The following is a 13129-nucleotide window of genomic DNA, read 5'->3' as shown; positions in this document are numbered from 1 at the left end:
ATCTGATATTTAAACAGTTGGCTGTTAAACAAAATTTACTGAGCACCTACAATAAGCCAAGCATCGTGCCCTGCTCAGGGAGAAGCGAGAAAGTTTTCAATCATATAGAGGTTATAGCCTTGCAGAAGGGGGCTGCAGGTGGTGTACGCATTATTAAATTATTCCCCCAAAGGTTGTAAGTGCTATAACAGAATTTGCTGAAGGTGCTCTGGAAGCAGAGGTCACAGCTCAGCTTGACAGCGAGGGATGGAGCAGGGATGGTGTCTGGAAGATGACACTGAACCTCAGTTTTCCAGAATGAGTGAGAAAAATCCAGGGCTCAGGGAAGGAGAGGTTAGGAGAATATTCCCAGCAGAAGGAGTGGACGACAGTCAAATAATTGCACAGTGACATGGGCAACCACAACCAGTCTGACGTTGCTGGAACCAACAGGTGAAGAAGGAAGTGGTGAAGCTAAGATGAAAAGTAGGGGCCACATCACAAGACCCATCTGGTGAAAATACTATGCAAATGTCAAACAACTGTATTTTGGTGGAAAGGTGGCTAAAGCAGGAGTTTGAACTAAGATTAGATAGTCTTAGCTATATTATTAAATAACTATGTCTTGTTGTGAATAATGCTTGAATAATTATCTATGTTTTTGACTAGCTACTGCTTATGCTTGAAACCACATCATAGATTTGTACATAATTTTTGGTTGGGAATTAACTGAATTTCATAATTCCACAAAAGCAGTTATTATTCAAGTGACATTATCATTAAACCTTGAAAATTTTATTTTCCAAGTTTAATATGGATGGCAAATGAATTAATGTTTTAATTGCAAATTTTCGAAACAAATAGGTATTGACTCCTCAAGTTCCATCTGCCATGTAGTGAACATGGCTATTTTTCTCTAAGAATAAAGAAAAAGAAAAGTCTTGCTCTCTATAAAGTCTTGAATTTGATAATTTTTCTTCTCCTTCCCATTTAACTGCTCTAATTACAAGTATGTTTCATAATGAGTTTGACGTGAAGAAATCACATCTTGTCAGACAATGAATACAAATTATTTTCTGTGTGAGCATTTGCTGGACCATATTCCAGGACATCTGATGATAGTCAAGATTCCTTCCAGCCTTGTCAATCCCGGAACAGACTAAGGAAATACAGTTGCACAATTCAAAGCATCCTTTTACAGGTATCATTCCTGGACACTGAAGCTCCTGGCAATACTTTGCCTTAAATGCACTAAGGGGGTGCATTTAAAAGACAGACAATCTATACCACACACCAGACTACTTCCTGTGCCGAAGGGAGTCTAGAGTTCTGCATACTCAGTTAAGAGCTTAAACAGATGTTCTTGTTAAAATTCATTTAAATGTAAAGTCATACTTTTATATTTCTTACTGTCCCTAAGAATTTCAGAAGCCATAGGATTTTTTTTTTTTTTTTTTTTTTTGAGACAGGGTCTTGCTCTGTTGGCCAAGCTGGCGTGCAGTGGCAAGATCATGGCTTACTGCGGCCTCAAACTCCTGGGCACGTGAGATCCTCCCACCTCAGCCTCCCAAGTAGCTGGGACTACAGGCATCCACCATCAAGCTTGGCTAATGTTTTTGAAATTTTTATTCATAGAGAAAAGATCTCACCATGTTACCCAGGCTGGTCTCAAACTCCTGGCCTCAAGCAATTCTCCAACCTTGGCCTCCCAAGTGCTGGGGTTACAAGTGTGAGCTATGTACCCAGCCAACATAGGATATTTTTGCACACCCTCAAATTGTATGGCAAAATCAAATTGTGATAAAGCTCTACCCAAATTACCTGCTTAAAAGCTCCTGTTGTTCACTGTGATTTCTTTTCCCTAGGGACATGGGAAACACGTTGGGAAAAAATCTAAAAACTCACCCACACACCCTTGCCCATCCTGTGGGGCTTGAAAGCCCTGATAACAGAGGCAGCGGAAGGAGCCAGCTGTATTGTCACAAAACCCGTGACTGTCACAAACAGTGTTGTTTACACATTCATCAATATCTGCAAAAAAGACATGGAACATCAGACACAAAACAAACACAGGCTGACAAACACCAGATATTAATGGATAAACAGAGGCACTCAACACATCCCGATTAGTGTGTGATGATGAAATGAACATGTCTACACAGATAACAGCTTTTAAAACATTTTACATATAAATAAAATGTTTTGATGAAAATGATTTAACAGTCAAAATATTGGGTTCTATGAAAAAAACATTTACTACTTTTCCTTAGGAAATGTTTTTAGACTGAAATGACTGCTGCAAGTGCCACGCCCAGTATTACCTAAATGTTTTCAACTCTTGATTGCCAAGGAGCCTTATATTCCTACAGAGAAAATATGTGAAAATATTGTCACTTGTTTGAGTTGCAGTAAATGCTAATAGTATTTGCATCTGATAGTTACAGGTGGAAATGAGCAATGGTTTACTTAACCTTGTGGATAACATTGATCCAGACTACACAACATCCTCAGGAAGTCAAGAGAGTCTGATGAAGTCAGCAGGGTAGTCAGTCAGTCCCAGTGCCATAAGAAAACATTTTATGCCACCAATTTACAACCACTCAAGGTCCTAACCCTGCAGGCTGCTCCAGCTGACTGGCTGACTCGCCAATTCATTTTGTTCTCCACAAACCTGATGAGAGTGACCTTGTGCCTTTTTTTCTCATTAATAAAAATGTTCTTATAAAAGTGATGCCTCAATTGTAAAGTTACAACAGACTTTTAGATAGAATTCTTCTTTATCCTTACAATTAGTAATTTTCTTTTCCCTTCTTTCCTTCCTGTTCTCCTTGGGCACTGCCACATCTTACACCACCCATCGCCTGGTACTCTGCTCTCTCTGCCCCAGACTTAACAGTCATGCCACATGCAAGTTTTTGGAGAAACAATTAAGAAAATGTTAATGACAGAATCCAAATATATGTGAAGAAGATTGCACTTTTATGTTCAAATAATGAAATCAGATAACAAACGTTAAAGAAAATGACAAGTCCAAGTTCACTTGACAGAGTTTAGTTTGGGGATAGTATTAATAAAATTGAGCATTTTCTTATTTATTTATTTTTTTTTGAGACAGAGTCTCACTCTGTCGCCCAGGCTGGAGTGCAGTGGTGCAATCTCGGCTCACTGCAAGCTCCACCTCCCCTGGGTTCAGGCCATTCTCCTGCCTCAGCCGCTAACCACCACGCCCAGCTCATTTTTTGTATTTTTAGTGGAGATGGGGTTTCACCATTTTAGCCAGGATGGTCTCGATCTCCTGACCCCGTGATCTGCCTGCCTTAGCCTCCCAAAATGCTGGGATTACAGGCGTGAGCCACCGCGCCCAGCCACATTTTCTCTTTTAAACTTTATTTTCCCAACTCAAAACAAACAGAAAACCTACGTCCCTTCTCCTTTCTGGGCAGAGCTCCTTCTCCCACCCAGACCGGTCTCTGCCTGACAGTCCCACCTGCTTATCCTTCTCGACATCTCCAGTTATTCCTCCCCTGGATCCTAACCTTACTACTGCCTTCAAAAATGTCACAATTGCTTGAAAATCACTTTCACCCGATCATATCATCGCCCATCGTGCTTTTCTTCTCCTTGGGCACTGCCACATCTCACACCACCCATCGCCTGGTACTCTATTCTCTCTGCCCCTGGGCTTAACTGTCATGCCAAAATGTAAGTTTTTGAGAAACAATTAAGAAAATGTAATGACAGCACCCAAATATATGTGGAGAAGATTGTACTTCTATGTTCAAATAATGAAAGCAGGTAACAAATGCTAAAGAAAATGACAAGTTCAATTTCACTTGACAGAATTTAGTTTGGGGGGAATTAAACTTTTTGTATCACTGCAAAATATCTCAAAGGATTGTCTATACTCATTGTCTTTATTTCCTATTACAGTCTATCTGTAAATGGAAACAATAGTATCAATATGAATAATATTAATAATATCGGTAAGTTTCTACAATTACTGGGAACATTAAACAAAATAACACATACAAAGTGCTTTGAAGACTGCCTGGCATGTAACGCAGGGAGGCATCAAAGATAGTACACATCAACCTTATTATTATTATTACTACTACTATTCCTCTTCCTCCTCTTCCTCTTGCTCAATGGCCTACAATCTTAATTCCTAACTCTTTATCCCACTGAGACTCCTATGAGAAAAAGCACCAATGATCAGCTCATCATTAAATCTCATGATCGTCTTCTGGTCAGTTATCCCAGACCTCCAAGTCAGGGTGAATGCCCACTCCTTGAACACTCTCCTCCCACGTTCAGTGACAGAATGTTCTTCTTGTTCTACCTTGAGCTTGTCCTTGCCCTCTGGCAGCCTGAAGGTGGGTGTCTGTCAAGGCTCTGGCCCTCCCTGAAATCTGCTGTGTGCTTGGCACTCCCCTCCTTCACCCTTCCCACACTCTCCCAATTTCAATGACCATGCTCTTTGGGATAAATCCTCCATCCTCCTCTCCAGCCAAGATTCTTCCCTGGAGTACATTTCTTGCTTTTTTTTTTTGAGACGGAGTCTCGGTCTGTCGCCCAGGCTGGAGTGCAGTGGCACGATCTTGGCTCACTGCAAACTCCACCTATCAGGTTCACACCATTCTCCTGCCTCAGCCTCCCAAGTAGCTGGGACTACAGGCGCTCGCCACCACGCCTGGCTAATTTTTGGTATTTTTAGTAGAGACGGGGTGCAAGCACATTTCTTAATCATCTCCATTGGATCTTCTGCCATGAACTTAAACTTATCAAGCCTAAAGCTGTATTCACTGTCTTCCTACTAAACTCCATTTCCTGACTTTGGTGACTTGAATTAAAATATCAGTGAAGCCCGGTGCGGTGATTCATGCCTGTAATACCACACTTTGGGAGACCTAGGTGGGCGGATCACCTGAGGTCGGGAGTTCGAGACCAGCCTGAACAACTTGGAGAAACCCCGTATCTACTAAAAATACAAAATAGCAGCGCATGGTGGCACATGACTGTAATCCCAGCTACTTGGGAGGCTGAGGCAGGAGAATTGCTTGAACCTGGGAGGCAGAGGTTACAGTGAGCCAAGATCACGTCATTGCACTCCAGACTGGGCCACAAGAGCGAAACTCAGTCTCAAAAAAAAAAAAAAAAAAAAAGGACAAATCAATGAAATTATTTCCAATCTAAAAAATTAATCTCCGTTACAACACTAAACACAAAAAAGACACTCAATAAATCTGTTCTGATTGATTTTCAATGTCAGCATGAGGCTGAGATCACAATTTATTTGTTGATCACAACTGTGAAGAGGAACTGCATCAGGTCACCAAATCATTTAACACAGGCCACTGCTGATTGTAGACTTTCTGAGATGGGCATACGTCAAAGAGATTATTTATATTATTCATTGAACCACAGGATTTAAGGCCTGGAAAGAAACTTGGAAATGCTTCAATTACCACATACATACTGATGATTTCCCAGTCTTTCTCATAAATTTACCTCTGTCCTTTAGAACCACTTATCTAATACCTATTGGATATATTCATAACAAATGAATTTATTATCACTCCCCTCCTCATCTCAGCTCCATTTCTCCTATTTCCTTCACCAGCAAATCCAATCTGTCACCCAAACCAGAACTCTTCATATCACCCTTCACTTTCTCCTATTCTCTGTCCTTCCCTGTCATGCCGTCTTTACTACCATTCCTGATACTCACACTCTTGGTGGGTCATCTTCCCGTCTCCAGTCTTGCCTCCCTCCCTCTATCCATTCTCCACGTAAGACTGCCAATGTGCTCTACGTGCTCTCTGCAAAATGCAAACTCACCAGTACCATTCCCTTGCTCAGAGTGTTCAGAATCTCTTCTTGGCTAAAGGGTAACCATACTCCTTAGTAGGGCATGGACCATCCTTCCTTCTCTGCCTCCTGCCTATATGTCTGGCCACAGTTTCCAGACAATCTCGTTCCCAATTTGCAATCTGGCTCAATTAGCATACTAGAGGTCTCTGAAAGCCTCTAATTTTAATTAGTGGCTTCATTAGTGAGCTGCTTCCCCGAATAGGTGAGTATGTTTTGCTCAGAATAAGGAAGAAGGAAGTCAACAAGAGAAGGAAATGTTAAGAAACTAAGACAAAGAAGCACTTTCCTAAAAATGCAAAACCAAAAACTGAAGAATATATCTGAAAAATATGTTTTAATTTTTAAAATACATTTAATTTTTCATGGACTTGGTGCATACTCCTTCCGTCTCTGGAATCTCCATGCCACCCCCTTCCCCTGGACTTACTCAGAAATGCCTTTTGGCCTTTCAGGAGTCAACCCAAGGGACATCTCCTCTGCAGCACCTTCTTTAACTACTCCACGAGCAGATCTCAGGGCCTCTCCTCTCTGCTCCCAGAGCATTCTGTGCCACTGCTGTGCTTATCGAGGGCTATTTCTCAAGGTGGGGAACCTTTAACTTGACCTCACCAGCAACTTACTTCCCTACTAAAACCAGTGGAAGGATAGCAAAGGAGGAGAAAGAGAAGGTAGTACCAGAAACCTGGTGGCTTTTTAGTCCAGATTCTTGAAGGAAAATCTCTTGCTTTCCTTTTTATTAATTCTATGCAATTACAGCAGATGATGATTTCTTGTTACTGTGCACAAGAACCAAATAATTGACCTGAAGGTGAACAAGCCCCAAGCCAGTTATGAATTACTGGGCGTCTTGCAGTCTCAGACTTACTGTAACAGTGATTAACCGAGAAAGTTTAGATGAGCAATATTTTGGATTTGAATGAATAGGAAAAAATAACGTTGAATGCTTGCTGGAAACTAGCTCTTCAGCAACTAATATTTTATAAAAATGATATAATGTAACTCTCAGCAGTTTCATGTTTTCAACAATGAGGTGAGGTAATAGCTTAATAAGAGGACATTTGTTTCACTTTAATGACCGCTACAAGAAAAAACATTATTTCATTCGAATTTTCTTTGATGATGTGAGCTCTCTATTTTTCCATTGTTAGTTCTGTATATACATACCATGAAAAGAACTGCTACAATTAAGAGTAATTCTAGAGAAATAAAGCTAAATGTTAAGAAAATCCATTCCATTAGAGGAGAAGTCCCAGCAAGACTAAATGAACAAGTGAAAGCCATCCTTTTTTGCTAAAGTTGAATTTGGAAGATGAAACTATATTTTGAATCATCCAAATATTATATGTTTTCGCTTAATAAAGGGTGATTCTGTTAAAACTACTGAAGCAATTTTGCTTAGGTATCTGTAAGGGCCATGCATGATACTATCGGTAATACTATCCAATGGGTTAGTGATTATAGGCGTGATTTGTCTAGTGATCAATTGTCAATTGTCAATCCAGAAAAATCAGGTGTGGTATTACAAAAATTGCTGATTCATCATGCAAGTGTTTGCTATTTATACTTTACTGAAGAAGGCAGATATAAATATTGATATTTCAATGGAAATAAAGTCAAGAAAGAATTACACACACCAAGGAGAATCGATCCCTGATGTGAATTTCCCAATAAAAAATTACATAAACATCAGAAAGAAAAACAGAACATAGTTCTGGGTGATGGGAACTACCAGTGGCTCATTTAAAAAGTAGCAATGTTGTCAATGACTAACAGACCCACACTTTCGAGGGTCTTTATGGATCTACTTGGCAGATCCATTTTCCTTGTCCATATGCTTTTTACTTAAGACATTTTCTCAATGAACCAAAAGTTTTTAAAAACCTACTGATTGTATTCAGGGAGTGTACATACGAGAGAACCCAAACCCATGCACTCCCGAATTCTCAAATAAAGGTGTAAGGCCAGACACCTGTGTCGCCTTCTCATTTACGTAAAGTGAACTATGAAATAAAGAACAAGTATGGAAAGAAGGCAGGGTTTTCTAAAAGAGGTTGGGGTCATGTAAACCTTGTTTAAGAACCAAAAAATTAAAAGTGTTTTAATTTTAAGAACTCATCACTAAAATTCATAACGAATCTCAACGGTTCCATTAGGTATCTTGTATTACATGCAGAAAAGTCTATGTGTATCTGCATATATTCTGAAAACTATGTATATTGGAGAGAAAGGGATATTTGTGTCTATTTCATTAGTAAAATAATTTGGTGTTCTTTTTTTCAGATATATTCTTCAGTTTTTGGTTTTGCATTTTTAGGAAAGTGCTTCTTCATCTTAGTTTCTCAACATTTCCTTCTCTTATTTTGTTGACTTCCTTCTTCCTTATTCTGAGCAAAACATACTCACCTATTAGGGAAAGCAGCTCACTAATGAGCTTTCCTTCTGCCACCAGGATGCTCCAGAGAAGTGGATAGTGGGAATGGGAGTGTCTTTTTGGTAATGGATAATTCATAGGAAAATTTCCACAGCTACTGCAGAGTTGTGAAGAAATGGCCTTCCTGTCTTAGAACATTTTTAGATGAATCATATGGTCCATTTTGACTTAAAGGAAACCTGAAGATTATCCAGTTCAACCTCTTCATTTTAATAACCAGAAAACTGAGGGCTAGAAAGGGGAAGTGACTTTCCTCAAGGTTACACAGTTAGTTAGCAGGAGAGTTGGCAGAGGAACAGGGCCTGGTCAGAGAACAATCTTCTGAATCTGTTTGTGGTTCTAGCCATCACATTCTCTTACCTGTCACCATGATGATGGTTTTATAAGGTTGGTCCTAAATGGTGAAGAGAACTAATCAAACTGTGAGCCCAACAAGCACACTGGAGTTTGTCCACTACGAAGATGGAGGTCAGAACACACCATCTGTTACTCTTCAATTCATCAGTTACTGGCTTCTAGTTTTAACAAGTCTTCTTGTCCTTAAATAAGACTTAGGCATCTTTGTCCTTTAATACAAGAAATATCACCATACTTGAAATCTAGATACTAGAGCTACTGTGGGTCATGAAGAGGATATTTTTGTAGAAGACCCTTGGAAGAAAGCACATCAGGCACCCATGGTTGCAAGTCTCAGGAGGTCCCAGGACTTAGATAGGACCATGCCTAGCAACGGTGTTCCTGGATCTCTTCATAAGAGGAAAATGACCCACTATTTTATCTCAGAACTTCCTAACCAACTGGAATTGGTTAAGTATTTGGTGCCAGAATCTTAGGAAAACAGATCCAAAGAAAAGGGGCTTACACTGGAAATGCAGCCCTCACACTCCTTTCTGAAAGGAACGGAAGCCGGCTAGGAGAGAGTAAATCTCAGCCAAGAAGTGGGATTGAAAGATGTTAAACCAGCTGAATGGCTGCCCAAAAGAATTTTAAAATGGCATGGCTGCTGGCCCACAAGCGATTAAGGTCTCTCTCACAGCATAGGAGGGAAGCCAGCATTAAGCAGAAGATGAGCACAAGGCCTAAAGAAAGAAAATAAAATTTAGCCAATAGGAAATTAAAAACTGGATTTGGAGATGGTCCAGACAATACAATAGGATATGGAAAGATCCTTTTAAAAAAGGTCCACTGAGGTCTGGCAACATTGACAAGGCTGGGGAATATAGCCCATATGTGTTATGGAAAATAACTTTGTTCTAGGAGATGGGAATAGGCCAGAAACAGCAGACGACATCCCTGGGCTGAGTCTGACTACCATGCTATACCTTGACAGAGAAGGGCAGGAAGAAAACATGGGGACCTTGATGGTCACCAGTCTGTTCTGAAAGCTAGCAGCCTAAGATAAGCAATAAGAAATGACATAGGTAACAAGTTGTTTGAAATTCAACTTTCCCATAATTGCCTTCTAGAAAAGAAGGCCAATGAGCTATATATATATTTTTTCTAGCATGGAGATGTACTACTTTCAAAAAAATTTACTTACTTATTTATTTATTTTAGAGACAGAGTCTCACTCTGTTGCCCACACTACAGAGCAGTGCCATGATCATAGCTCACTGCAGCCTCAACTTCCTAGGCTCAAGCAATCCTCCTACCTCAGCCTCTCAAATAGCGGGGACCACAGGTATGTGCTACCATGCCTGGCAATTCTTTTTTTTTTTATTTTTAGTAGAGATGAGGTCTCATTATGTTGCCCAGGCTGATCTCAAACTCCTGGGCTCAAGTGATGCTCCCACCTTGGCCAACCAGTGCTGGGATTACAGGTGTGAGCCACCACACCCAGCCTACTTAAATTATTCTGTAAAAATTACCCAGACAAGCCTCAATCCTATAGTCCAGAGAAACTAAACCAAAACTTTGCTCCATTTTTGTCAACCACTATATAGACAACAGGTATTCAACACCTATAAAGACATCCTAATGGAAACCAACCTAAAAATCACATATATCATCCTAGTTACCCAAAAATATGGCAGTCATCCTTGATTACTGCTCCACATCCAGTCACCACATCCTTCTGATTTTATCTTTTGGTTATATCTCCAGTCTCTCCTTTCCTCTCCAACCTTACTCAAGGACACATTATCTTTCACTTGAATTCCTGCAATGGCTTCCAAACTGAGTTTTGTGCTTTCAGACACTCACTGAAGACCCCAAATTCATCTCCCATAATGATAGAATAATTTACCTACTGAAATAGTCCAATCAAATAGTTCTCTGCTTAAACCTCTTCAGTTTTCTTCCATGGGTAATGGCATAAAAGCCTTTGCCACATGCTATCTGATCTTGCCCACACTTGGGTCCTCAAGTTATTTGCTTTTCCATCTGGCCTCTGCCCCTGCATCACCTTCTTTCTCTCTCTGTTGGATCATTCCATATTTCTTACTCCTTTTTAACAGCCAAGGTTCTTGACCTATCTACACATGCTATGTTTACTCCATCAGTTCTCATTCATTCTTGAGTGGCTCCTGAATACAAGATCACTGAAACTGCACCTGATAAGGTCACTATTTTGTAAAACCCAAAGGATTCTTCTTGTCCTCTTAGTAGAGCTCTCAGTAGTATTCAATGTAGTTGACCACTCTCTCCTTCTTGAAGAACTCTTTTCCCTTGGATTCTATAGTACCATATCCTCCAATGTTTCCTCTTACTCCCTGGACTACTACAGGGTCTCTTTTACTTGACCCGTACATGTTGGAGTTTCTCCGAGCTTCGTTCCAGACCTTCTTTTTTTCCCATTCTATGATCTCTCTTGGTGGCGTCACCCATTCTGATGGTTTCCAATATGGTCTAGATCTAATGATTTCCAGTTTTTATCTCCAGACTAGACTTCTCTTCTGAACATTAGAATTAACTTGATCCAATTCCCTATGGGACACACCCACATGGATTTTCACAGGCAACTCTAATTTAGTATAACCAAATCACTCTGTTGATCTTTACAAATAAATTGCTTCTTTTTTTTTTTCTTTTAGCATGTCAGCAAATAATGCCACCAAATACCAACTTTCTAAAGCCAGGACCTATGACCTCTCTTCAACAGTTCTTCTCCTCCATGTCCTACATCTGGTTCAACTCTGTGTTCTAAACTGGCACTAGGCTCTATCTCCAAAGCATTTTTTGAGTCATTCATTTCTCTCCATCACGTTGCCACTGCTCTAGCCTGAGCTACCAATATGTCTGGCCTGAGCTATTATAACAATATCCTAGAAGATATCCTGAGTTTTCTCCTGCTCCTCTAATCCCATTGCCAAAAAGTAACTTGGAAAACAGACACACTGTACTTAAAAATATATAAATTACTGAACTGAATCAAATAAAAGACTCCACTCATTATAAAGAACACACTCATTTCCTGTACCACTAAGAAAGAAAAAAAAAAAAACTCTACAAATAAAACTATTTTGCACTGCTTTTTAAAAATCACTTCAACCGTAGGAAGTGCCTTAGTATTAAAGGTGAAAAAATGCGCATCTTTTCAGAAAGAGGAAATATAGTATATCACTGTCCTGCTCCGAATCTATCAGTCTATTTCAATTACACTTAGAATAACACCCAAACTCTTTACATTTCCTGTGAGAAGTTGCAAATTCTGTTCCTGCCTCCCCAGCCCTACCCTTGCTGAGCCTCTCTCTCCCATCTGAGTACTAATGAGGCCTGACCCTGGCTCAGCTTTCAAGATCAGATGAGAGATGTATTTAGGGATGGCTATAGATTACACCTCCTCTCTCAGGACCAGGCATGGCCTTTTCCACTCCCTAGAGCGCACCAAGTTCTCTGTCTCAGAGGCTTTGCCCTGAGCTCAGCTCAAACGCTCTTTCTTTAGAGAGATCCTTTAGTCAAAACAGTCTTCCCTCCTTCTCCCTCTCATTAATCCTATTCTTCCCTTCATACTAGTGTAATTTGTGGTCATATACTTTTTGGAAAGCTTATTTGTTTACTGCTTGTTCCCTGCATATGCAGGTCCCAGATGGCAGAACCCATGTCTGTTTTGCTCATCGATGTATGTCCATAGTCTAGAATAAGGTCTGGCACATAATAGGTATGCAATGAATACTTGTTGGGTGCAAGCAAGCAAGTCCTCTGCAATCCAGCCCTTGCCTACCTCTTCCGCGATACCTTACACAGTACATCACTTTTCCCCTCACATGTTCAACCAAAACTAATTTACTTACAGTGTCCCTAATCCTATGCAATATTTCATGTTTCCAAATCTTTGCTTGTGGCATTTATTCTGCACACTCCCTCCTATTGCATCTATGTTCTAGTTTTTACCCAGATAACTTTCATCTGTCCTCCAAGCCCTTTAGGGCTCAGTGGGAGACTCCTGGAAGCTTTCTTGACCCAACCTTATGCTGAAAAATGTGTCTACTCATACAACCTCTTGTTGTCCCTCCATAAATATTTATGAAGACTCTAAAAAGATGAAACATCACCAAAACCACAGCACAGAACAAAGAACCACTACAGCATGGAGCTGGGCTAGAAAACTAATTGGTGACCCAGCCAATTATCATCTCATTCAACAGCAATGGTTACATTAAAGCTGCATGGAAGGTAGTTTTAAAAATGGGATTTACAATGTAGGAACTTGTATTAGAAATTATCAAAGGCAGGCTTGAAAACCTCTCCAGAAGGAAGTTAACAAAATGATGAGCAAGAAAATGTTTAGGCCAGGCACAATGACTTACGCCCATAATCCCAGCACTTTGGGAGGTCGAGATGGGCGGATCACCTGAGGTCAGGAGTTCGAGACCAACCTGGCCAACATGGTGAACCTTTAACAAAAAT

General features: G+C 40.2%; 1 protein-coding gene across 12 annotated transcripts in view; it reads right to left on the bottom strand.

Moving 5' to 3' along the window:
- LTBP1 (latent transforming growth factor beta binding protein 1) overlaps positions 1-13129 on the bottom strand; it is a 444191-nt gene that overhangs the window by 56291 nt on the left and 374771 nt on the right. For 8 of the 12 annotated variants that reach the window (XM_030921070.1, XM_030921071.1, XM_030921072.1 and 5 more), the window contains one exon: positions 1885-2010. The exons of the other annotated variants lie outside the window; for them this stretch is intronic. In XM_030921070.1, the coding sequence (XP_030776930.1) occupies positions 1885-2010 (126 nt within the window). The remainder of the gene's footprint in view (positions 1-1884; positions 2011-13129) is intronic. 12 annotated transcript variants of the gene reach the window in all.

The sequence above is a fragment of the Rhinopithecus roxellana genome, chromosome 17 (genome assembly GCF_007565055.1).
Source record: "Rhinopithecus roxellana isolate Shanxi Qingling chromosome 17, ASM756505v1, whole genome shotgun sequence".
NCBI classification, from domain to species: domain Eukaryota; kingdom Metazoa; phylum Chordata; class Mammalia; order Primates; family Cercopithecidae; genus Rhinopithecus; species Rhinopithecus roxellana.
This window is presented reverse-complemented; position numbering and strand designations above follow the sequence as displayed.